This window comes from Cryptomeria japonica, chromosome 2 (assembly GCF_030272615.1).
Source record: "Cryptomeria japonica chromosome 2, Sugi_1.0, whole genome shotgun sequence".
Taxonomy (NCBI): Eukaryota; Viridiplantae; Streptophyta; class Pinopsida; order Cupressales; family Cupressaceae; genus Cryptomeria; species Cryptomeria japonica.
The window spans coordinates 132,191,629-132,219,286 of NC_081406.1; the positions used below are offsets into that span (position 1 = coordinate 132,191,629).

The 27,658-nt window shown below is 36.9% G+C and overlaps 2 protein-coding genes across 3 annotated transcripts; both read left to right on the top strand.

The window, feature by feature from the left end:
- Positions 1-27,658, top strand: LOC131073260 (delta(7)-sterol-C5(6)-desaturase). The gene is made up of 3 exons (XM_058009667.2): positions 1-681; positions 14,295-14,600; positions 27,075-27,658. The coding sequence occupies exons 1-3, from the start codon at positions 318-320 to the stop codon at positions 27,371-27,373; spliced, it is 969 nt and encodes a 322-aa protein (XP_057865650.2). The 5' UTR covers positions 1-317; the 3' UTR covers positions 27,374-27,658.
- On the top strand, positions 14,608-27,068 carry LOC131073259 (uncharacterized). 2 transcript variants are annotated; one of them, XM_058009666.2, is made up of 4 exons: positions 14,608-18,187; positions 18,326-19,493; positions 19,623-20,321; positions 20,446-27,068. In XM_058009666.2, the coding sequence occupies exons 2-4, from the start codon at positions 18,342-18,344 to the stop codon at positions 20,818-20,820; spliced, it is 2,226 nt and encodes a 741-aa protein (XP_057865649.2). In that variant the 5' UTR covers positions 14,608-18,187; positions 18,326-18,341; the 3' UTR covers positions 20,821-27,068. The 2 variants fall into 2 exon arrangements, with proteins under 2 accessions (XP_057865649.2, XP_057865648.2); XM_058009665.2 differs by having other exon boundaries at positions 14,608-19,493.

Genomic DNA, 27,658 nt, shown 5'->3' on the forward strand with positions numbered 1-27,658 from the left:
ACATAGATATTCTATTTTCTATAAGAAACCTAGATGGCAACCTACAATTTGTGCCCGAGATTTTCCCCAAATCTAGGTAAACCAGTTCGAATATAACGATAACCCTGAATCCAAACACCCATCCTGCACAGCCCAGATATCATAATAACTTAGTTGTTAAAGATACCCATATTGTTTATATTTGTATTTAATAGTGCCGCAGGATGCTGTTTTGAAACTGTGACCTCATGCTGTCCTTTCTAAAGCTAGTATGCTTAAATTCACATTGTACTTTCTGTAGATTTGATTGATTTTGATCATTACCCAAATCGCTAATCATGAAGGGATTTCAAAGATTTCAGTTGGGTATCCTTGTTTTCGTAGCGTTCAGCTTAACGTTTTTGGATTTTTCGGCTGCATCTCAGTCTGTAATTGCAAATGCTTCCTCATCTGACAAGAAGTTATGGAATGCAAATGGCAAGGGGAGCTCTGAATACTTGCAGATGTTTGTGGAAGAGACAGATTGGTATAATAGCCTGGTGCTGGGCCCACTTGTGCCAAGGCACATTTGGTCGCCATTGCCTAAATATTTGCAGACATGGCTGCGCAATTACATTGCTGGGATTCTTGTTTATTTCGTAAGCGGAGGACTCTGGTGCTTCTATATATATTACTGGAAGCGCAATGCCTATTTACCTGCAGGTATGCTATTTTCTTAAAATCATCTCAATAAAAAATTTCATTGGCCTAGTATCTGAATACTAGAGTTTATTTAAGTTCGATCTCTAAGAAACAAGATTGGATCTCAGAAAGCTCGTAGTATTTTTTTGAATTGTTCCTTTGCGTTTGTCATAGTAGGCCCAAGTCTTATTAGGCCTGCCTACCCACATGGCGAATAAGATGCATATTTTTGGCTCGTTTTATGAATGATATTCATTCCAGCGAAAGAGATGGGCATAATCTGGGTTTTGTTCGGGACATGAATTCATTGTACCGTAGGGTTGAGTAAGCAGATTTTGTTTGTGCGAGAAGATGAATTGGTTCTTTGAAAAGGTATTGTTAATTAACTTATGAGGGTCCAATTCTTATTAGGTTGCACATCCACATGACAACTGAGGTAAATTGGTGATTAATTCTATTAACCTTTAAATTTCAGCTATTCGGTGTGTATATCTTGTGTTCTGTTGTTAAGATGGATTGCTCGCTCAACATGATTGAGCATATAGATTCAACTGCATCATTTCAAGTCAATCTTCGTCACCATTTTACATGACTAATGGTTCATCAGAACCCATCTCTCGTTGATCATAAATAGTCTACTTAACACTCGTTGCAGCTATGTGACGCTGGCACAATTAGAACTGCTTAGGAGATCATCCATCCCAGTACTATTCTGGTACAAGTGCACTTAACCATATAGTTTCCTCCAATCTCAAGCCTACGTAGATCTTAATTTTTTTCCATTTCTTTTAGAGTTGGGGAAAAGCTTCTCTGTGGCTGCATTATTTTCTGAGAGATCTGTGTACAAATCTTATTTGGGCTGCACACCCATAAAGGTTCATTTGTGGCTAGTTTTGCAAGTGGTATTTGTTTCAGCTAAGGAATGTGCATAGTTTGCATTTTGTCATGAAGATAGATTGCTTTTACGGTTGGTTTGAGCATATAGAACTTATAATTCGTGTATTTATTTTGAAAGAAGTGAACTGATTTCTTAAAATGCATAAATCTCATTAGCTGTCATCTCTAAATGTGATACCTCCCGTGTTATCCACACCCACATAGCCACTGAGGTGTATTTCCAGGCTAGTTTTTAAATTCTGTTCATTTCAGCATAATGATCGGAATATTTTGAGTTTTGTGGTTGAATAAATTGCTAGTGTAAAAGGTTTGAGCATATAGAACCTCTATAATCCTGCATCTTTTTTTGGGGAAGCTGAACTCTAAATGCAATATTAGCTTACATATAAGTCCCCAAATCTTTTGACACCAGCAGAATAACTTGGTCAATAAAGAAAAATTGCAAATAGCTCTGTGAATTCATCCATTTAGCTAAGGGACATATTTTGAGATCTGCTATAAAATGAGAATTGTTTGTGCAGCAGGGTTGAGTATATAGAGCTTGAAAGGAAATCCTTCTTGGACATTTCCGTGAAAGAAGGGCCTGTTAAGCCAAATGGGTACATACTCAAATCTAGTTAGGCACTATTTAAATATCAGAGAATTAGGGCAGTCTTTAAATTAGGGTAGTGCCTTTTTATTTGTCACTGGACACAAGACGCTTTCCCCAAATGAGTGAAATCAACGAATAGTCAGGACAATTGAAAGTCACAAGGCCACATGGCTTTACTTGTGAGGAAGCGAGGAATAATTCTTTGAAAGAAGGATCTATTTGCCCAAATAACTACATTTTGAAATCCAACTAGGTACTTGTTTTAGCAGAAAATTGGAGTATGTGTTATTCAATGTCGTTGGATAATGCTCACTTCCCCAAATGATTAAAGTCAATGTCAATCAACAATTGAAAGTCTTAGTGCCATCTACCTTTTCTTTTGAGGAAGCTATAAAATTTGGAAAAGACTTTGAAGTTTTCAGGGGCTATGAATTTATCCCTTGACACCCTAGTCTCAAGCTGACATCACTAGCTGTTCTGGTTTGGTGGTGTTAATTCTTTTAATTCATCCCATGAGGCAAATATTCTTCTTGGGGATTTACTGGCAAACCAAAAGATAAAGATATTTTCGATTTCTTGGGATAAAATTGGTAACCCAAAAAATGCAACAAAATTCAAAAAGGAGAAATAACTGACGGTTTTATATTTAAAGTCATCCTGATTGCTTAGAGAGTGAGAGAGTGAAAGGAAAAGAGAGTGTACACCATGAGTTTTCTCATTAATTTCGAGATTGCTGATTAGTGCATTACTACATGGTTCTACTTCAAAGTCAGAACCTCAAAATCGATTACAAACTACAAAATACAAATGTCAACTGATAAAGTATAATTTTAAACTGGAATATGGAGGAAAGGTGAATTTTGCCTCTGATATCAATTGATGCCCTTCATACGGAGCAATATGGATTTAACAACAGAGTGGAGACTTAAAGAAGATATGTGTCTGAATAATGAAGCTTGCATGAATTAAAGAGCTGTTGTACATGATAATTAGTGTTGTCTTTATAGGTATAAAAGTTGTAGATGAAATGAAAAGCCTTTCTTGGAAGACCACCGTTTCTTGATTACATTCCTCAATTGAGGAAAATGTTTTCTCACCTGATTGCCAAAAATATACACAGAATACAATTTCAAACAAGCAATGCAATAAATTAGGAATAAATAACCCAAGGCCTATGTTAATCAAATCTGTGTTTAAAGGTAAATTTATTTATTTAGTAAAGAAAAGTTCAATATATAAAAAAAGTTATAAAATTCAAAAATCCTGGCCAAGCACATGCTTGCAGGGGACAGTTACAATGACCTAGCCGAAGATGCTAGCCAAGCTAAAATCTATTAAAATTGAAAATACACATCCAAATAAGCAAAATAGGAATTTATAGTTAGTTTGAAACTAGCCAGCTAATATATGATTAAAAACTAACACTGATTCAAAAAGAAGCAGGGGGAAGTACAGATACTCGGATGTTGTGTTCAGTGTTGCAGTTTTAAAAAAGAAAATGCAGAATGAGGGTAAAACCACAGGGCAGAGGGCATATATAGCAAAAAAAGAGAATGTTGCCAAAATCTTATGATTAATCAGAAATTTCTTAGTGACTGTTATTTTCAGAATTTTGTGATCTTTTCTTGAATTTCTTCGTGGCCTGGTTAATAAATTTTAAATTAAAGATATATGCTTCAGATCCATATCTAATAAGCTTGAGCATAAATATTTTGCAAAGTTGTGAATCACTACCTTTGTTCTAAGCTACTTGTCTCTAGGAAAGTTTATGTTATTTTTTGACACTACAGGACACTGGAAATGTCACCTCCAAAATTTGATAAGGGGTACTTGTGGGTTATAACTTATAAGTATAATGTTTCTTAATTTGTAGGCAGTTTTTATATTTTAAATCTTTTTCTTATTGAAAGTGATGTTGGAAACATGACCTCGAAAATCTTATTAGTGGGGAATTGTGGAGTTAAGTATTGCATAAAGTATTGCACGAGGATGCTTTCCCCCCTTTCCCCAAATCCCCCAAAATCCCCATGTTTTTGGGATGGGGAGGTTTCTAGGATGTGGGAACTTGGGGGAAATGCCCCCTCATCGTCCCACCACCTTTGCTATCCACCCATGGATATTTTTTGGGACACCCTCCTCAAAGAGGGGATTCTTCTAGGGACATCCCCTTGGTTTGGGGACTTCTAGACATCCTTGGGACATCTAGGGGAGTTCCAAAATTCTCTCAAATTTCCTTGGGATTCTATGCATTGTGATGTCCCCTTTTTGTTGACATCAGATATTCAATGGGATTAGCCTATTACTGACCCTCGTAGGCTAATAAGATTGAATAGAGGGTCCTTTGAGGGATGCAGCTTCTCCAGTGGTCAGAGTTCTGTAGGTTTGGCTTTCGTTCGCCTTCATTTGGACTCCGTATGCATTACTTACTATTTATAGTAAGTCAGAGATGTTAGAGATGGACCCCTGCTATTTTTAGTAAAGGGGTATGGTCGTATGCAGCTTCATCATGTCAGCTCCCAGTTTAGACGACGTTCAAAAAGGATGAGTAATAATGGAGATATTAATGTTTATTTAGTCTAAATAAACATTAATGGTTTTGAGCTTATATTATTAAGTTATAATATAACTTAAGTGAGGGTCAAGGTATCATAAGTTGGGGCCATTGGAATTAATTAATTAGACTCTCAAATCAAGGTACTTATTAAATGATAAAGTGCATCTAATTTTATTATCATTTATTATCATTTAATGAGCAAAGGAGAAATAGAACTTGTGAGGGAAATATATATATTGTCTTGAAGAACTTGAACCTCATTGTGAATTATGCATTTTGATACTTGAAGAATTTTGGAGAGGAAGAAGCCAAGGGTTTCGAATTTCCAGGACATTGGAGAACATGATACTCTTCAATGTTGCAGCTGCTGTGAAGTGGTGAAATATCCACTGAATTGTGGCATTCGGGAGAGCTTCATCCAGGAGTTCTATTTGTGCTTAAAGTTGGAGAATTTTATCAAGAGTTTGAAGGGGTTTAAATATTGATCAATTAGAGACTTGTGGCTTCTACTTGGTAGCCATTAAAGAGCAGATTGCAGGCTTTTATCAGCTGCTACAGTGCCCGTGAATAGTGACGCCACAGTACCCATGAATAGTAAATCGCTACAGTACTAATGCATTTTAGAAGAGTTAATCTACAGAAATTCAAAGGGGTTTGAAAAGCGATTTTCAGATTGTTGGAGGCTACATTTATTGCTGTTAGTACCACTCATTGGCATATATGCATATATGACAAGTGTTTGTGTTAATGACAATATGCTGTAAGCGTATTTTGGTTTCTTAGAATGCATGCCAAATGTTTGTAGAAATGTCTAGCAGCTGTGGATGCATATTTCATATGATTTCAGTCACACATTGTCATTGAAAGGTTAGTGGTAGGTGTTACATTGCATTCTCATTTAGTTTCAGACTTTGATATATGACCTTTCGAGTTCAATGAATGCATATTATCATCTCATAAATCAGAATATCAAAAAGAAACCACAATCAGCAAATACAAAAGTTTCATGACAAGTGTTTGACAATATTCCTTGAGCATTTAAATCAGAAATTTTCAATCAGATTTAGCAAGGGATATTACATGCATCCTGTTGATGGTGTTTTCATGCACAATACAACACAGAATAAAATACTAAGTATTCTATCCTCTCTTGAACAAAGACTCCCCAAATGCTAAGTTGCGTGATCAAATGTGACGACTCCAAGGTTCTCGAATGTCAGGTTTTGATGTACTCTTGGATAGACTCAGTTGTATGTGATGTGATATTGCTAGGATCACAAGGTGGACTTATGTTGAATGCTTTGAATTTCGCTGGAACATGGAAACTAACTTGGCTTGAAAAAAAAAGGAACAATGATAGGGGTTGAGAGAGATCTAATCTAACTCCTAGGAATTTAAGAGCAATGGACAATCTTTAGTGAAATTTAACTAAGTCTTGCTTTGACATGTAGTGAACATCTCCACAAGGCTAGTGCGATCTTCTAAGGATAGCTTTATGATTTTCAAATCATCACTACAAGCATAGATACCATCAAGTTGATGCATACCAATGAAGGGCTGATAATTGAAGTTAAGCTTGGCTAAGATGGATCCAATTGACTATGCAAGGCAGTTTACCATCGACAAGTGTTAGTAGTATGGATATACGAATTTCATCATTGATCATATACAAAGTTCTTCCATTCATCTAAACAACATGAAAACAATATGAGAAGTAGAGATCATGCAAATTGTTGAATCAACATATCAATTTCACTATATCTTTAATGAAGTTTACATGCCTTTTGCAACAATGTTTTGGCAACAATCTTTGCCTTCTCCTCCTACTCTACTCTAACTATTTTCCACTCACTATCTATTAACCTTTACAAATGAAGAAGTGGAGCCTTATATAGTGCTCTCATTACAATTGAGTGGCTCAGATTGATTCACAATCAATGGCTAAGATTGAAAGATAGAAACCCTAATTAGGGTTTGTTACACCCATTGCAAAGCATTTAATGTTTGATCAATGACAAAATTACATTTGATGGGACACATGTCCTCTGAAAATTCAACCAATGAATGACGACGGTAAGTGCCTCAGACTTTGTGCCCACATGTGGTAGTTATTTTCTTTGATGGATGAGTCAGGTTCATTGAATTTGTATGCCTTATCTTAGAGGGACGTGATTTGATAAGTGAAGATTAGACGCCACTTCAGCTTGTTTGATCTTTGTAACTCATTACAAGTTGTAAATGAATGAGGCATATCTCTTGATAGTCAACATTTCTAAGCTCCTCATGTGATGATGACTTTGTTCATGTCGATCTTCTAACTTTGATTAACTCTTCTGAAATTATCCCTTGTCTTGATCACTTGCATTCTCCTTGTCTTGTGTGGAAACTCCTTTGTACTAGCAATCTTCTTGGATTTCGGGAGGAAATTCAAGATTGTGAAAATTCCTCCTTGAATGCTTGATGTTGACGCCTTATGCTTGATAAGGTTGGTGTGATAGAAGCCTTCTTTATTTGAAACCTTGAGCCTTTCATCCTAGATGTTGTCAAGCTCCATTTGGGTATCTCCTTCAAATGTATATCTTCATGTTGAGATCTTTAGTACCTTGAAGTGTGAATGCTGTCCATCTTCACATTGTTACCCTCCTGTATCCATTTCCTTGAATCACCATGAGCTGATCCCTTGTATATCTTAAATCACTTTCAAGTGGTGAAGCTCCTCCTTTATGTCTTATGATTGCTTGCATCAAACCTGGATTAGATAAAAGGAAACACTTTAAACCTTGGAAGAAAGATGAAACCTGAAGTTAGTTATGATAGAAATTGAAAATTGAAAATCCTTGCATTCAAATCCAATTGATATCATTGACAATTGCACCATAAAAACTCTCTCTACAATCTGGAAATGAATTTTATGATCACAAAACATCTGATTTTAAGTCTGATTTTGTGTCTCAGGCCTGATTTATGTCTGATTTCTCACTTTTATATGCTTGATTTGATAAGTTTTAGGTCTGAGACAGGTCTGATCTGTATTGATTTCATGTGGCACAGGAGGTGCTAATCCATGGATTGCTGATTGTCATTGCCCAAGGAGGATGTATCACACATATCCTTTGTCTAAGGATCCTTAGCCTAGGGATGAAATATCCTTAGCCTAAGGATGACATATCCTTAGACAAGGAAGGCACGAAATTCTTAATGCGCTGATGTGCTTGGTCAAAGGATGTGATGTCCTTGGTCAAAGGATGCATGATTTCTTTAAGTCGCCAATATCCTTAGCTTAAGGATGAAATGTCCCTGGCACAAGGATGAAATATCCTTGAAATTCCATGCCTTCTACAAATTTTCTTAATTTCCAATATGAAATATTCTTGGAATTCCATGCCTTAGCCAAATTTTCTTAATTTCCAATATGAAATATCCTTGGAATTCCATGCCTTAGCCAAAATTTCTAATTTCCAATTAGGCAATCTATAGATGAATCGCTGACTCCCAATCATTGCAAGTATAGGTCTCACCTCTCGCTGGTTTCTATAAACTAAGGATGGGCTTGTATTGCTTATGTCGCACATTCACCTTGACTAAGGATGGGTGTATTCCCTTAAGTTGCTGTTTTAGCTTGCACAATTGGAAATGCAAGGTTTAATTTGCTTTTTGAATAGTCAAAGGAATGGCTGGCCTCTACTATGTGGCATTGTAAATACCTTAGAAACATTTTCACTGTCCATTCCAAAGGTTTTGGTGGGGCCCAAGCAATGACATGCTATTGGAAGGAGAATTGAAGGTTATAAGGTGTAAGGGGAGTGCGGTATGAAGGGAATGGGTTTTGAGGGGATACCGTGGCAAGAAAGGATGAGGGGATACAGTAAGGAAAAGCCACAGGGGTAGGAAGGAAGGGATACGGGGGTAAAATAAATTCTGTGGTGGGATGTGAGGTTAGGAAAGGGAAGTAAAGGGGGTAAGGGAGTGGTGAAGAAGGTGTCGGGTGATAGGGAGGTATAAGGGATAGGCTAAGGTAGGATGGGGGTATTTAATGTCCCCGATTGGGATTTACCTTAATTTTTCCCTGAGACAACAATTCCAACTTAAGTGAGAATTGTAATACATTTGTAAATATAATTTTAACAATCTTGAAGATATTTTATTATAATATTTAATACAGAATTCTAAGAACAATTCAGAAGATAGGACTTATCTTGATAGCTTCCTCTGATTACAGCTGATATATTCATAACTTAGAGGGCTGCCTCCAAATTGGAAATTGATAAGATTGTGCACACGATGTTGTGCCAATGACATTGCTCACTAGGGGCATTAATCTGATTGCTAGATCCGACTTTAAATAAAACATGGATAAAAAGAAGAGATAAGTTTTCAGTTCATAATTCCAAAAATGGATGTTTTATTCACTATATATATCTTTGAAGGGCGACATTTCTTGGGGTCACGTTCCTTCACAATTAATCATTCCTTTTCTTAATTGATAGTCATTTATTATCTCCTGATTATTCATTATTCTAAATCACTTTCGTATTATCTCTCCTCCTATTGCTGGCTTGGTAATTATTAATGCGTACTCCGTCGTACTTCTTGGGTCTTAATCAGCAATATAGTGTAATCCTTGCTATTCCCTATAATAATCATACCTATCCCTTCCTCTCATTTGAGTGTGTTTGAACTTGCTCTTATACGGCTCAAACCAATAGATGACATCCTTTTAAAGTTGATGAGACATCTCTTGTCATAATTAGACTTCTTCATAACCATTGGTTTACTTCCAAAGGATACCAATCCTTGCTATTCCCTATAATAATCATACCTATCCCTTCCTCTCATTTGAGTATGTTTGAACTTGCTCTTATACGGCTCAAACCAATAGATGACATCCTTTTAAAGTTGATGAGACATCTCTTGTCATAATTAGACTTCTTCATAACCATTGGTTTACTTCCAAAGGATACCAATTATACTTCATATTATGATTGCTGCGTAATTGTATGAAAAGCAACCGTTGCCACCTTTAGTTAGATCGGTTTTAGACATATTGGTAATTTATTATAATCGTTGTATTTAATTATCACATATGTCGACTCTGCCTTGGTCAATATTCTTTGACCGCACCTTACCAACTCTCATGCTAGCAGTAGTGGTTATATTAATTTCATTTACAAATCGCGCCTTGAAATGATTGATGCTTGTTACCAGATTTGCTATCTTGAACCCCATTGCTATTATGTGTTGCTAGTCGATAATCTTGGTACTATCGATGATCGCCTTTCTTAGCAGCGACTCGATAAGTGATCAATATTGTCATCTCATTCATAGTGTCTTGATCATTAACCTTGCCACGTAGATCATTATTTTTTAGAAAGATGGCCTCTCAAACTATCGTGCCTTATATCGGGAAGACACTCAAATCATAATGAGCTATATACAAATCACACCATTCCATTCTTTATTCTTCATCGGGCTTTCTTAATAATAATTTCGAATTTTCCCAATGGTTTTGCAATGAGGGCTATCTACTCTTATATTTGGTCAAGATCCCCTATGATAACACCAAATATCGGGTACGTTATGAAGACACTCTCATTGTTCATCTGAATCATTGGGAGGTGAAAGGTGTCGTATTGTGTTTGAAATACTTATTCTTTTGTGTGTTCCGTCAACTTACAACAAGGAAGTATTGAGTTGGCTACAAATGTTATTTGTTGTGCCATCCAACAATATTAGCGATACTTGTTATACTGATTCAGTTCAAATAAGAAATATGTGTGAATCACCTTAGTATTGAAGAAACTTGATATCCGTGTTCTTACAACAAGGAAGTATTGAGTTGGCTACAAATGTCATTTGTTATGCCATCCAACAATATTAGCGATACTTGTTATACCGATTCAATTCAAATAAGAAAGATGTGTGAATCACCTCAGTATTGAAGAAACTTGATATCGGTGTTGAAATGTTGCCTTCGTTGCACAAGCCTTGTGGGATTCATCATTCCGACTTGACGTGGATCCCTCTTCATCCAATAGCGGGTTTGAATTATTGAGTCGTAACTTCTATTCGTATTTGGAAAGGTGATCCTAGAAGGACCCAATCATATTGGTTCGAATGTATTACAATGGGTGGAGTATTGTATCGAGTTTTATGTATTTGAATGGGGAATAATGTCGAATTCATTCATCTCCTGACATCTTCATATATAATCAATATGCTTGTTTTATTGTTCCATGTCAATGCTTAATTTTGATGGTCGAGATGCAATATCTAATAGTTGCTCACAAGTCTCCTCCATCGGTGTATGTAATTCCTCTTCATATTAGTAGAATTCATAAATATCATTGTCCTTCATCAGATGAGTCTTAAATATGCCTTGATTGATCTGAATGTGAATCCCTTATTGGTTATGCTGATCGCTGTGATAATAATCTTGATCATTATTAATTCTTTGTCTTTGAACCATCTGGTTTCAACTACATCAATTTTATTATAAAGATAATACAATCAATATCAACAATATTTGATGAGGTCTAGTTTGGGGACATCATAGGGTAGGAGATGGGTGGAAAGGAAGGTGGGAGGATAGGAAGCATAGCAGATGAAAGGAAGGGTGGGTGTAGGGAAGGGAAGTTAGGAAATGGGAAGGTGAATGGAATAGTTAAGAGGTGGTAATGGAAGGAAGAGAAGATAATGGAGGGATAAGGGATGGAAGAGGATTAAGGAAGAAGGATGGGTGGAAGGCAAGAGATATGGGATGAAATGGAAGGAAGTGAAGGGGAAGTAGAAATGTAGAATGGATGGAGCATGGGGGAAGGTGAAGTGAGAAGATAGAAAGGTGAAAGGGAGGAAGGGATAGAAGATGTAGGTGAGGTGGTGATGATAGGTGAAGGGTAAGAAAGGTAGGAAGGTGAAAAGAAGTGAGGAATGGTGAAAGGAAATGGAGAGAAGATGGAAGGGTAAGAGGTGATAAGGAATGGAAGAAAGGTAGGAAGTAGAGGTGAATGTGAGGAAGGAAGGTGAGATGGAGGATAGGAGAGTGTGGTGAAGGCATAGAGGGGTGTAAGGAAGGAAGGGAGATGGAAATGGAAGTGATTGGGCTTGGGCACCCATTGGTAGTTCTGGGAGGGGCAGGTTGAAGGCTTAGGAGGGCAAAGGAAGTGTTGTACCTCACTTTATCCTAAAGAGAGAGCCTTGTCTTGATTACATTTTAGCCACCTGAGATACTACACCTCTTCCAAATGAAAGGCTAATAGCAAAAAGACTCTACAACTATCGCAGAAAACAAAAAAAAAGTGGGGGTCCCCATTTGCAATGGGGCGATGTGTGAAAACGTCACAACACATCCCCCTTGGTAGGAAAATGAAAAAGCCAATATAAAAAAAAAAAAAGCATTTTTGATCTACTTGCCACAAGCTTTTAACCCTGATGGTCAATGGGCACTACCCAAACCTTATGTACTCACAAAAAATTATAAATAGGCATCTAAGCCTCATTTCAAATCATTCCCAAGTTTCAACAATAGTAAGGACTTGGTGTTGTAGGAAAAATAATGATAAAATTATGAAATGGCACATGTTGTCCCTTGAACCCATCAAGGGCTCTGCCCTTGTAATGTCCATGTTGGATGAAAACCTAGCATTTTGGCTAAACCTTGATGGGCATTCTTTCATCTTGTTGGTGGGTGTGTACTTGAACTAGATGGTAGGGCCAATATCCTTGTGTCCATGAGGGGATTGGGTTGTGCTAACACTTTGGTGGGACGAAAACCCCACTCTTAATGTTGGTGGGAGCCATTTACTATCAGTTTGGGCCTTTGGTGTTGTGGTTGCTTTGCTTGCTATCATAGCCGAGGTCTCCAGGTTGAGCCTTGTAGAAAACAATGGGCATGTAATGTCCTTGTTGGACGAAAACCCACTATGATGGCTAAACCCTAACGGATGTTCCTCCGTCATGTTGGTGGGCATGTATTGGAATTGGATGGTGGACCAATAGCCATGTGTCCGCAAGGGGGTTGGCCTGCACTAGCATGCTAGTGAGAAGAAAATCTCACTCTTAACGTTGGTGGTTGCCATTCACTACCATTCTAGGCTTTTGGCATAGTGGTTGCCTTGCTTTATCATGCCCCCTTCTTTCCATTGTGTTGATGTGTGTTTTGTGATACTTGCCAACACAAAATAAAATACTAAGTATTCCATCCTCTCTTGAACAAGGAAACCTTATATGCACCTGCTTTGGTGCAAGTGCTAGTAGCTAGGAAATTGATGCTCAGCTAAATGAGAAAAGTCATAAAAGAGTAAGGCTGATTTTTCTGTGTTTAGTGCCCGAGCACCGGTTGAGTGACCCATAACAATCTAATAAGAAGTTTTGTCTAAAGATGCATTACAAGCATAACAAGCTAACGGCATATGTAAATATTCTATCTACCGATACAATAGTAACATTTTTTTATGGAAAAATATGTGGCACAAATAATTACAAATATTGTTTTGCTAGTAATGTCTACAAGAGATGAAGAACATAGTTTGGGTGAATGGCAGATTTTTGTTTGGGCATGTGAATACAAGAGATGGAGGGTAATTTGTAGTTCTCTTTATCATGATGCATTCATGCTTAATTAAAGTGCTTTCATTAGAAATCATGGTTGGACGATGAGCTGAACCAAGGATGGCAGTTATATATTGATGTGTACTATCAATCTTTAGAGAATTCTGTGTTTTGCAAATGGTGAAGGACTTCATTTGGGTATTTCACTACGAGAGGTGGAGGATACTTAATAGTTCTCCTCATGATGTTGCTTTTGTTTTCATGTAAAGTTCTTTAATTAGAAATCATGGTTGGATGACCAGCTGAACCAAGGATGGCAGTTATATATTGAAATGTAATATCAATCTTTAAAGAATTGTGTTTGTGTGTGTGTGTGTGTGTATGTATTGTCATTTATCATGTTTTAACCATTCAAACATAATAAAAGATGTTGAATCAATGTAAAATAGTGGATGGACATATTACCTAAGCTAAATCTTATGAAATAACTTGTAAGAAAGTTTTTAAAATCGAGAACACAAAAAATGATTAATAGAATATTAAGGCAAACCAGATTGTCAATTCAAGTCCTATCAATGAATGAAAATATAATCTCTGTAGTATCAATATCCACATTACATAGATGAACAGAAAATATATTGACGTGCATGCATAATGTGCAAGTTCCCCAGCAATATTTCTTGGTGCATTATCATTGCAGTTGCTATTTCTTACTTCAAAGTTTAAACTATCCCCATCCCTTATTGGCATCCCCAGTCCTGTATCAATACCCTCACATCTCCAGATGACTATGATACTCAAATATATGTACATGTGGTTTCTTGATCATATTATTGAGGCTTTTGTACTCACGTTTGTCAAAGAACTTTATTAACATGTTATTCAGAAATTTTAACCGAAGTTGGTTATTCATTTTCCATAAAGTTTAACGTTATTGCCATTTTTTATCTGCACTTATGATTAAAGGTATGTGAAGTATTTGTTTTATATATTTGGTTGATGGGAGGATATGAAGTTTAACGTTAATATTCAATTCTTTTTCAGAGGATATACCTTCAAAAGAACCCATCTTCTTGCAGATAGCGGTCTCTATGAAGGCCATGCCTTTGTATACTGCTCTTCCCACGGTGTCAGAATATATGATTGAACATGGTTGGACAAAGTGTTATGCTCGTGTAAGTGAAGTTGGTTGGCTCACTTATATTGCATTGATTGTGTTATACTTAATACTGGTGGAGTTTGGGATTTACTGGATGCACAGAGAGTTGCATGACATAAAACCTCTGTACAAGCATCTTCATGCAACTCATCACATCTACAACAAGCAAAATACTTTATCGCCTTTTGCTGGTATACAGTTTTGATTTGTTTAGTTTATTGTTTTCTGAAGTTTTACATTAACATAATTATTTTTTCTGTATCTGAACACTAAAATGACTAGATTGTTACCTGATTTCAAAGAAGAGCTGCATTTGTTTCCAAAATGCAATAGTTTTGGCATCTAGTTTAACATTACTTGTCTGCAAGTGTTTATAGTAGAATGAATATAAGGTACATGGTGTTTACTTTCAAGTGATCCTGTGTTCTGAGCTAGGATAAGCAGATTTACAAACATTAGTACAATATTGCAACCAAGTTAAATGGAATGGATGTGCAAGAGGACAATTTGCCTTAACAGCAGAGGATCTTATAAAAAAGATGCTTTGAGATGAGGATGATAGTGGATAGAATTAAAATTAATCTTGCTGGACTAAAATCTTAAGACTACAATGGATTTATGAGTATTTGATAATGATTTGTAACAGATGAACCAGTTGTTTTAGGTAAAATGGATCAGCAGATTAATCAAGTAATATAATGGCTAGTTTTTTCTGCTCCATTCTGTGTTTCGGGCCTGTTTTGGTAGGATTTGGTGTTTGTTCCTTTTAATAATTTAATAGGGTCGTCAGTCCCAGGAAAGGGGTTGCTGTTATTCTTTAGAGTTTTGCATCTGTCATAACTGCCCAAAGCAAACTCCAAAAATACTTTAGAGAAGTTCTTCCCTATACTAGTGAATTGGATTAGGATATTTCTCTCTTATAGGGAGATGGTGCATAAGTCCAAAAGTGGTAAAATTGTTTCCCAGCAGAACCCAAAGAGTGAGAAAACATATGAATAAAATCCTGTTTAGTAAGATTCCCCAATCGATCTCTTTTTTTTTCTTGCATAGAGAGAGGAATACCCAGTCAAAGAATTGACATTGAGCCATTTTTAGTATAGTTTAGACCTAGATTTAAAAAATTCAAAGACCTGTTTTCAAAGGGTGTGTCATTTAAATTATCACTGCATGAGAGATGGATAACTAGTTATGGTTGTGGGCATGTGGACATCCCATGTATAGGGTGCCATTTTGGCTCAATGCTTGGGCTTGTGGGGAAGGAAGGATTGGAAAAGCACTGCAGGTATTCATAAAGAAGGGGATGTTAGTTCACAAATATTATCAATTACAATTTTTATTACTACTTAGGGCTGCTATGAACCTATCAACAGCCAAATTTTTACTCATTCTTAATTTTTCCATGTCTGTATTCTAGTGTGACGATTATAATTTTTTGGAATACTGAGATGTGAACAACTATTATGAACCGAAAATTGGTTACCATGTTCATAATGGATTCCTTGGGCCAGAAACTGGAAATGGTGACTTTGGGATGTTTCTGTTCGGTGGTGTTGATGTAGGATTTATACAGCACAGTTAATGTAACAAGTTCCTCTTGTTTGAGGAATCCTAGTTTCCAGTGTATGAGTTGCTGGATCACCATCCTAAGACTGAGTTACTCAAAACAGAAGCCAAACCAAAACTTAAAAGAAATTAAAACAAACGAAATGCCAATACTCAATTATAATACATTTTCATACTTAATTTAAAAATCAAACTGAAAACAGAAATAGGGATAAGAAGGAAGAAAGATTCGATCCATGGATGATATTCTTAATTGTGGGATTTCCTTTCAGATCTCATGAACTGTAACTCACATAAGTAATAGAAATCAAATAGAAGAAATGATGCTAAGCCCAAATGAATATTAGATCAATTACTATTAAATGGTTTTAAAGTCAAGTGAAAATGAATTTTCTAACACTTGCTGTAGTATAATTTTGATAAACATGCAAAAACCCATCTATTTCAAAGTTCAAACTAAACAACAGTATAAATTCAGCAAATTTGAGAGGCTGGGAAGCATTGCCATGCACATGTTTTCAATCCAAAAGTTGACATTTCAAATAACTGTTTTTTATCTCCTAAAATTGTAGAAATTTTAACCGAGTCTTTGCAAAGTGAAATTGCTGCCCCCCCTCCCTGCCCCCTTACAATTGAGGTATAAATCATATAAATAAATATTCTAGGTGGGTACATCCTCACCAACTGCATCAAATGACTAAAATTAGAAGAAACTGTAATGATTACTACAGCAGAAAATTGCCAGCTGCTAAGCTCCTGTCCCATCAGCACTTGGCACTGTTGCATATCCAAATTGATTTGAGTTGGATCAATTATCAAGTGCCTGTCTATATTCTGTTGGCTCCTTTTAAATTGCTTGATATTCATTGAGAAATACTTCAAACCTAGCCTTTTGAATAATACATGGAGGTTTGACCTAGCCAAATTTATTGTGCCAAGTTGCATTCTTGAATGAATACCAATTAGGCTGCCTATGCAAGCATTATGATCCAAATAACAGGGAGGTTAAGGGTACTAATAAAAGAGTTATATTCACAATTAATAAAGAGTTGGTTAGAACCACCTTCAATTTGAATCTACAGGCAAGTCATTAAATATGCCTTGTACAGTTATCCCTAAGAGCTAGGTTACCGGGTTTGCCTCTGGGCCCCCCTGGTACGGGTCCAGTTCGAACTGGGTTCGACCAGGGTTCGAAAAACCTAGAGGTGGTTCGACCCTGGTCGAACCCAGTCGAACCCGGGGTTGAACCCAGTCGAACCCAGGCGGACCCAGGTCGAACCCAGCAGTGTTTATCTTGACAGCTATATGTATGTGGTCTGGAGCTGTCGATTCCTTGTGTTTATTCTTGAGCTTCGTTTCTTTTTGGCAGCCGTTGTATTTGGCACATATTAAATGGCGCATATTCCAAGTAATATGCGTTATTCTTTTGTGGCTGTGAGTTTGTTCGATGATTTTTTTTGTCAGAAATGTTCTTTCCAGCGCCAATTTCTGCTTTATGCGTTTCTTTTTGAAACAATTTTGGGCTGCAGTTTCTTTTGTCTGTCAGAGCTAATGCGTCATTTGTTGGAAAATGATTTCTCTTTTCTACAGAAAAACCCGTATATGCCAAGGTAGGGGTGTCATGTTGGTTTTGGAAAAGAAAGTCACTTTTGGATGATCCATTTGATGATTAAACTTTAAGTTTATATTGTTGAAAGTTGAAACAATGATACTTGAATATTTTGTCATTTTGATATTAAACTCTAAGTTGCCAGATTCTGCAAAAAACCCACGGGTCCTGGTTCGGTTTGCACCAAATACTGGTCCGTTACAAATTCTCCCCAAATTCTCTCAGAGGAACCCTGGCCGAATTTTGGCGTATTTGGAACAAATTTCAGTTCCAGCGGCAGAACCCGGGAAGAATTTGGGTGAAAAAGACATTTTTTAAACTTTTTAAAAGTTTTTTTTTGCCTGATTTAGTCTATTCGACCCTCCAACCCTAAATTAGACCACTAAAAAGGTCAAATAGGTAAAACCTTTCTCATTTGTGCATTTGTGAATGAAAAAGAAAACTCGTTGGCTCCATTTCTAAACTTTCTTGTTTGCTTGCCATAGCTGAAGGAGTGTTGAAGGGTGATAGTTGCATGCTTTGAGCTGGTTTGTGAGTTATTCCTACGTAGTTGCAAGTGTTGAGAACTCCTCAAAGACATTGAAGAGGAAGATTTCACCAAAAGAGGTAGGTTTTTGTTGATTTTGTTTGTTTTTTAAATTTTTCTTTACATTGTTTTACAAAATGAAATGATTTCTCTAGTTCTACTTTTATTATATTTTTTCATTTTGGTTTGTGGATTTGTATGTTGTTTAATGTTTATAGATTCAACATTCATAGAATGGCAAGTGCTTCTAGCACTGGGGACTCCCGGTTCAGAACAGAGCCAGGCTCTCCACTATGGAAATATGTGGAAATGGTTCAGCAACTACCAGGTGGAGGAGGTTTCCTTTGGATTTGCAGGCATTGCAAAGAGGAATATAAAAGCTCTTATAGTAGAGTGAAAGCACATTTGTGCTTTATCCCTCAAAAAGGCATCAAGTTTTGTCCAGGCAAGTCAAAAGTTCCAGGGCAGCCTAGACCTAAAACCTTGCTTGCAAACAATATTGTACTAAAATATATTGAAGAGCAAAGACAAGCAGATGAAGCAGTTGGGAATGTAGTTACTCATACTTTGGAAAGGTCCAGAAGTAAAAAAGCAACAAAGGCCTCTATGTCTTTAACTTCCAATGAACAATCCGTAGAAGGCCATCCGTTCTTGAATCTTCTTGAACAACCAGTGACAAATAAAAGAGCAAAGGGGCCCTTGGAAATGTCATTTCAGAATGAGGCTGGAGACATTGCCGAGGAAGACATAGGTAGATGCATCTATGCAAATGGATTGGCATTTAATGTTGTTTGCTCACCGTATTGGCAAAAAATGGTGAGATCAATTAATGAGGCTCCAAGGGGGTTCAAGGGCCCAGGGTATGAGAAGGTGCGCACCATTTTATTGGACAAAGAGGTGAAAAATGTAGAGAATTCCTTGAAGCCTATTAGGGATTCATGGATTGAAACAGGTGTGTCCATAGTATCAGATGGATGGAAAGATGCAAGAAATTGCCCTTTGGTCAATGTTCTTGCAGTGTACACTAGAGGTGCAATGTTTTTGAGAGCAGTGGATTGTGAAGGGCAATTGAAGGACAGTCCATTCATTGCAAACATTCTTTTCCAAGCCATTGAGCAAGTTGGCCCTCAAAATGTTGTTCAAGTGATAACAGACAATGCAAAAAATTGTAGGGCTGCCGGGTTATTGGTTGAGGAGCGTTATAAACACATTTTTTGGACACCTTGTGCTGTCCACTCACTCAACCTAATGCTGCAAAAAATTGGCAATAAAATTGAGTGGATCAAAAAAATGTATGGTGATGCCCAAGAGATCCAAATGTTCATCACGAATCACCATATGTCACAAGCCATATTTAGACAATTCTCGAGATTGGAGCTCTTGAAGGTAAGTTAAATTATTTAAAATTTAAATATGTTTTAGACTTTAGTTTCGTATTTACTATTTAGTAAACTTTCAAAGTTTTTAATTTTAATTTTGATTTATAATTTATTATTGGTTTTGATTTTGAAAAAGGTTGCCGAGACCCGTTTTGCCTCCCAAACTATTGTTTTGAGACGTCTTGTGAAGGTTAAAGAGGCATTGTCTAGAATGGTAACCAATGCTAATTGGAGCATATGGAGGCAATCTATTGGTACAAGGGGAGCTGCCATTAAGGCAATGATACTAGATGACTCTTGGTGGGATCTTGCTGAGTACCTCCTGAGATTTACGGAGCCCATATTGAGCATGAACCGATACACTGACATGGATAGGCCTTGCTTGGGTGAGGTATATGATGGCATTGACTCCATGATCAAGGATATGAAAACAATCATAAATCAGAAAGAGCAAGATCCTGAAGAAAAATTCTTCAAGGAAATACAAAAAATCATGGTGGAGAGATGGAACAAAATGACTACCCGTTTGCATCTCCTTGCCTTTGCATTGAGCCCCAAATACTATAGTCGGGAGGTCCTCAATAAGAGTAGCACTAGAGTTGCCCCATATAGAGATCATGAAGTTGCTATTGGGTACAAGGCAGCCCTTCGTAGACTCTTTCCAGATTCATTACGGGCTGTGGTGAGGGCTGAAGTCATGAGTTTCACAAGCACGGATGATTGCGGTATTGAGGCTCTTGAAGACAAGGCAAATGTTGATGCTCATAAATGGTGGTACTACCATGGAGAAATATACCAGAACCTACAACCCATTGCCGTCAAAGTTTTGTCACAAGTAAGCTCTTAACTCTTAAGGTTCTAATTTCTAATTTCTTCATTCTTAAAATTTGTATTCAATGATTCATAGAATCAAAACTGATAACTCTTAACTCTGATTTCAAAATTGAAAATCTTGATAGGTTGCTAGTTCATCATCATCCGAGAGGAATTGGAGCACATACTCCTTCATACACTCAATAAAACGCAATAAACTACATTCCAAGAAGGCGGAAGACTTGGTCTATGTGCATTCAAACTTGAGGCTCCTAACACACAAAGACAATACCTACAAACAAGGGGAGGCAAAGCATTGGGATGTTGAACTAGAGCATGCAGAGTTGGATGATTCAATTGCCCGCCTTAATGCACTTGGAGTTGATGATGATAATGATGAGCTACTTGGTGATCATGAGGCTGCTCCCGAGGCTGAGATTGCTAGTACCACTGCCAGTGGCACTGTTTGTGCTTCTAATTTGCCACAGGAGGATGATGATGATATGTTTGATGACTTTTGATGATATTTGATCAGTGATGGTTGATTGTTAATGTTGACATTATTATTTTTTAACATAAACATTGATATGGTGGTGTATTTTGGCATTTTGCTATGTTATTTGCCATTTGGACTAAAAGTCTACAACATTAATATATATGGTGGTGTATTTTGCTATTTATTTGCTGCTGCATATATGTATATATTTTTATTTTTTTGTTTCTATATGTTTTTGTACGGACGAACCCAAAGCGAACCCGAACCCACCCCCCCAAAAAAATGAACGAATTTGCGAACCAGAATCTCGAACCAGAATACAAACCAGAATCCGAACCGGCAACTTAGATTAAACTTGATGTATATGATGCTATTATGGTATGATCATGATGCTATGATTACAAGTTTATGTTTGTTTTGTTGTTTATATGATGCTATGTGACATGCAAATTTTAATTCATGCTTATAGGCTTCACAAATATCAATATATATATATAAAATTTACATGTGTTTGTACTAACAAACCCAAACGAACCCAAACCCCTTTTCAAAATTTTGCAATACCGGCGTACCGGGTTCTTCGAACCTGAACCGGTGCCCGAACCTGAACCGGTAACTTAGCCTAAGAGTATCACTAGGACATGCATATCAATAGAGTGATATGACTTCCGGATCATAGGTGAAGAGCAAATAAGAATACAAGGCCATTGGAGACTATTCAAAAAGATGAATTGGAGCCTTTTTATTTAGATAAATTTGAGGGCTACTTCAGGCTGACGTTTTCAGCACCTTGCCAAGTGCTAGGCATCAAATACAAGAAGCAAATTCAAACAGGTTTGGTGATGGTAGTGACCAATGTCCAAATTTCTCATGTGAATATGTTATTTGATTATGGTTTACTTATGGCAGAACATGTGCATAAAGAAATGGTAAATTTCAAAAGAAGTGAAGCTTCTTGCACCTTCAGATGGTATTTTGTATTATGCCATATTTTGCTGCACGTATTTTTTGGAGAATGGGAGGATGCATTAGGTGTGCTTCTTGTTCTAGATTAAGTAACTCAAGGACATATACTGCTGAAATAGATGAGGGGCTGTGCACGTGGATATCCATTGCTCTAGTGCTAACTGTTGCAATTTTGAGGATTTCTTTGTTGCTTTTGTTTTGAAAAGCTTGGGCATGAGAGGAAGAGAATAACATAAAACTTTACCAAATTCCTCTCACCCTTGCATTTGTTCCAAGAATTACATTGTGTCACAATTGGGGTGATTGTTTTCTTAATGATAACTGCACAGTTATAAGGGTGTCTTCTGCTACAATGGCACTATGTCTGATAGAGCTGCTATCTTGGAAATAGTATGGCAAATGCACGATGTTGATAAGTGTTAATGTAATAGCGTTGTTCAGTATCCTTCTGGCCGACATAGAGAACTAAATTATCTAATTGGCCTATCGGCCTTAGACAATTTAGTCATAGCAATTTGCTAATGTGTCAATTATGTGTGTTATGTCTAATCCACCACCCTTGGATTATAAGACATATTGAGATATAAACTTTCTCTAACAAAAAGTCGTGTTAATTAAATATATGCGAAAAGATATGATTGTTAATAAGGAGCCAACTCTTGAAGGAAGACGTGCTGGTTGACATATCCAAATGTGTGGGTATATAGTTCGGTTCTTCTTCTCCTCCAAAGACATATCGAATCATCATCATAGCAATCGACTGTTCTCCATCTTCAGCGATTCACTTCTGCAGATCGTGCTCCTTCTCTTGCAGATCGAAGCGCATTCATTCTACAGCAGTTAACTCAGCAGTCCATTAATATTCATCTACAGCAGTTGGTGAATTAATCAAGGAAGATCGAGTCTTATAGCAGATTGTAGATTGTTATCATTCATATACAACTTCAAGACTGAAGCCAATTCATTGTAAAGACATCTATTATATTGATAATACAATAAGGAACATTAATGCTGGGTTTTTCACCTTCGAGAGGAAGGTTTTCCCAGGATATTCACTGTGCATTTTTTGTGAATTTTCTATTTATATAAGCTGATCATATAAATTTAACATGGTATCAGAGCCACAGTGAAAGAAGATCGTGATCAGATTCTCTACAACTTCTAAGTTTTCTCTCGTCTATCTCTCTCTCTCTCTCTCCATTGAGTAGTTTCTCTAAGTCTTGAAAATGGTGAACGGTCTTAAAGTCGAAGATAGGCTTGAAGGTGCATCTAACTTCACCTCATGGAAGTTTAGAGTGCTCATTACACTTGAAGAAAATGATCTTCTTCAATTCGTGGAGGAAAAGGATTTATCCGAACTTGAAGATCATGCGGAGAAGCTTTGATTCAAGAAAAATGCCATCAAAGCAAAGAAGATATTAATCGACTCCGTGAGGGATCACTTGGTGCCTCTCATCTCCAAGATGACAAATGCGAGAGATATGTTCAAAACCTTGGAAGATTTATATGAAATTAACAACTTAAGTAGGGCTCTTGCCTTGAGGCAGCAACTCCACTAAGTGAAGATGGCAAAGGGAGATTCGGTCATCACCTACTTCATGAAAATTTCAGAATTGAGAGATCAACTAGGCACAATTGGGGATCAAGTGATTGATAAAGACCTTGTCATGCTAGCCTTGAATGGTCTGCCTCATTCATGGGAGCCATTTATCCAAAGCATAAGTGGAAGATCCAAATTACCTAAGTTTGATCGACTTCGTGCAGATTGTATTCAAGAAGAATCAAGATTGACCGCTAGAGGAATTATCAAGAGCTCTCAAAATGAAAATACACATGTTCTTGCCACTCAATCTACCAAGAAACGTAAGAATTGGAAGAAGGGCAACTTCAAAAGGAATAGAGATTCGAAATCAGATTCTGCACCTGATTCTAGGAAGAGGAAGAAAGATCTCTCTCGCATCCAGTGTTTTAGGTGTGACAAGTTTGGTCACTTTGCAAGGGATTGTTTGACAAGACCTAATCATCAAGGAGCAAACATCAATGAAGTCTCATCTCAAAAGGAGGTTGAAGATAACAACAATGGTTTTCTTTTCATATCAGCATTATCAAGCAATGTTCCTATGAACAGTGATACATGGTTAATTTGATAGTGGAGCCTCTCGACATATCACCGGTTATTGGGAGCACCTTTCTGATTTAGTGGAAAAAGAGTCAAATTTTCAAGTTATCATTGGAGATGATGCACGCTATTCAGTAAGAGGATTTGGTGCTACATCTCTAAACCTTGAATCTGGAGTTTCTCTACACCTAAGTGATGTGTTGTTCGTGCTGGGGATCAAAAGAAACCTTGTGTCTATTTCAGCCTTGGAGGATAAAGGATATCAAATTGCATTTTCTGAAGGAAGAGTTCTTGCTTGGCCTAAGAACTCCAGCATCAAGATTGCTCGTGTAATCGGAAATCGACATGAGAGTTTGTATAAACTCTCCACTCCTCCAGTACAAGCTCTAAATAATTCTTCCTGTTCCAGCGAACTTTGGCACAAAAGACTTGGACATCTTCACTTCAGGGCTCTTCCATCATTGGAGAAGATGGTAAAAGGTATTCCTAAACTTAATCATGTACATGATGGTACTTGTAAAGGTTGTGTTATGGGTAAAAATATTAAGAGTCCTTTTCATAGCAGTGAAAGTAGGTCTGAAGAAATAGTAGATCTTGTACATTCAGATTTATGTGGTCCAATGTCAATTCCATCCCCAAGTGGATGTTTGTATTATGCAACTTTCATAGATGACTACTCTAGGAAGACTTGGATTTATTTCTTAAGGTCTAAAGAGTTTGATGAAGTCCTAGGTAGGTTTAAATAGTTTAAAGCTCTTGTAGAAAATTTATCTGGGAAGAAAATTAAAACTTTAAGGTCTGACAATGGAGGTGAGTACACCTCAGGTAGCTTTCGTAATTTCTGTATTGAGGTAGGGATCAAGAGGGAGTTTTGTGCCCCTTACAACCCTCAACAAAATGGGGTTGCAGAAAGGAAGAACATATCTATTGTTGAAGCTGCAAAAGCTTTGATTCATGATCAAGACCTTTAGAATTTTCTATGGGTAGAAGCCTCTAGAACAACAGTGTATGTTCAGAACAGATATCCTCATCGGATATTACAAAATATGACCCCTCAAGAAGCCTTTTCAAGGATCAAGCCTGATATCAGTCACTGGATAATCTTTGGTTGTCCTGTGTATGTTCATATTCCCAAGGACAAAAGGACCAAGTTAGAACCTTATGGCAAGAGAGGGATATTTGTGGGCTACAATGAAAGCTCCAAAGCCTACCGTATTTACATCCTTGGTCAGAAGCAAATAGAAGTAAGCAGGGATGTCACATTTGAGGAAGATGTTGCATTCAGGAACTCAAAGGGTTCACGCATGGAGATAGATGATGAGACTCCTCAAGACATGGATGTTGATCATGCTCCTGAGATTCAGAGGGAGTCTACAGAACTTGATATGAATGATGATCCAATTGAACCTTTGGATCCCACTGATTGGTGTAGAGATATTGTTGTGTCTCGAAAGAGACCTCTTTGGGCAAGAAACACTTTGCGGGAAGCATAACCGTTTGCCGCTCCTAGAGGCACATTCAGAGAAAGTAAAAGACCACAAAGATTCTCTAATTATGTTGCATTGATGTGTAATCTTATTGAGTCTGAACCTTCCAGCGTAGAGGAAGCCTCAAAACAACAGGTTTGGAAAGATGCAATGGATGAGGAATATCAATCCATTCTCAAGAATGATGTGTGGGATATTGTGCCTAGACCGAAAGGGGAGTTTGTTGTATCTTCCAAGTGGTTGTACAAGATTAAGCATGCAAACTACAAGTAGCTCTACAAAATCATTAAAAATAGCAGATAGTAATGAAATCTACAGGCATAGAATGACCGAACAAAAAATGATAGGAAAATTTTTGAGAAGAAGTTTGCACTTGAGGCACGTGTATATTCAATTTTATGTTCCATAAGAGCACATTCTAACCTTTAAATCCTCCACCTTTGCCTTTCTGTCCTTGTGTTTCTTGCTTGTCAAGATACTGTTCTTAAAATATTTGGGATGCTTCTAGGCATACACTTTTCACACTCCTGCATTTTCTGTTCCCCATATGGCATCCCCTTTCCATGATTTTGCATTTTCCATCTCCTATATAAGGGGGTTTAGTGGAATATATATTGTATATGTGAGTATTCACACACATGGAGACAGACACATTTGATTGGTCCATAAGGGTTTATTGGCTTGCTGGCTCATGTGATACAAATAGGGGGCTGGTCCCCATGCATGCTTAATGTGCACTTTTAGCTGCATTAAGGCAACATGAGCTTTTCAAAAAGTTCCCAGGGGTGATTGAGCCTGGGTTTTTATTGTGATAGTTCTTCTCTACTACTTTGTGTGCTTTGACTTTTTTGTGTGTGCATGCATGTGTAGTGTGTTTTGACTTGTGTACATCCATAATTTTTTTCTAATTATTGCACAAAAAGTTCAACTATTGGAATCTATATTTTTTAGAAGTAAATTCTTCTCTTCTTTAGGACAGGCATATATGAAAGGGCAAAACAAATCGATTATTGTAGGGAAAATCTCTTAAGAAAAGGAAGTTTCTTTCCAGAGTTTTTGCTACTTTTTAGTGCAAGTATTTTTTGAAGTTATTTATTGATTGACATACTCAAATACACACCTATAGTTACATTACATATCCAATGGCCTATATACTGAAAATGGTGTGCTATGCAAAGCAGAGATTTTGAATCTTAATGAATATTATTTGAATTTTTTAATTTTGGGTCAATATTCTTGTTGTTGGGGAAATGCTGTCATATCAAAACTATTCTTTCCATTGAATTTGTTCTTTGCCTAATAAAGTCATTTTGTTTTAATTGTTCAGGTTACTTTCTAATCAGATTATGCTTGGCCACATTCTTTTTTGGTGTTTATCTTTTCATGTCAGAATATAAATATTCTTGTTTGAATGAGCATTGCAAAATTTATATGATAGATAAATATATTCTTCTGAGATTGGATTTTCCTTTTCATTTTCAGCCAGTCCTATTTCTGGTGGAATTTCTTTGGTCTAATTGTTGAATATTGGAAATGGTCAATGCTTTCTTGTGTCTGTTGTCTTATCTTTTTGTGTCCATGTTCTTCCCAGTTACCATGGACAGTTTATTTTATTTTGAGTGCAGACTCAAAATATGATGAATGTATGAACTGACTTAAGTGATATTTAAAAGAAACATTGTTCTAACTGCTAATATTTTTTGCCAGGATTGGCTTTCCATCCTCTTGATGGGATTTTGCAGGCTATTCCCCATGTGATCGTTTTGTTTATAATTCCAGTACACTTTTTTTCTCACGAGTTTCTTCTATTTTGTGAGGGAGTTTGGACAACCAACATCCATGACTGCATACATGGTAAGGTTTGGCCAGTTATGGGGGCTGGTTATCACACTATCCATCATACAACATATCGACACAATTATGGTCACTACACCATTTGGATGGACTGGATGTTTGGAACACTTCGTGATCCAATTCTTGATGCAAAGAACTTGAAGGAAATGTGATGCTTGGCTGTCTTATAAGTGGATGGGAATTGATTGTCTCACTTGGTTGCCTTAATTAAGTATTAAAAATTGAATGTAGTATTAAAGGAGAATGATTTGTGACGTAATCAAGTTTTGGTTTCAAATATGCTAATGGTGACTAAAATTCTCCCCCGAGATAAATTTGTATCATGACTCAGGACAATCTAGTGGTGTAGATTTGTACATTTGGCAAAATTTTTGCCCACTTTATTCTGAAAAACATTGCTATTTTTTCTGCTTAAATTTGAAATTAATTTTGTATCA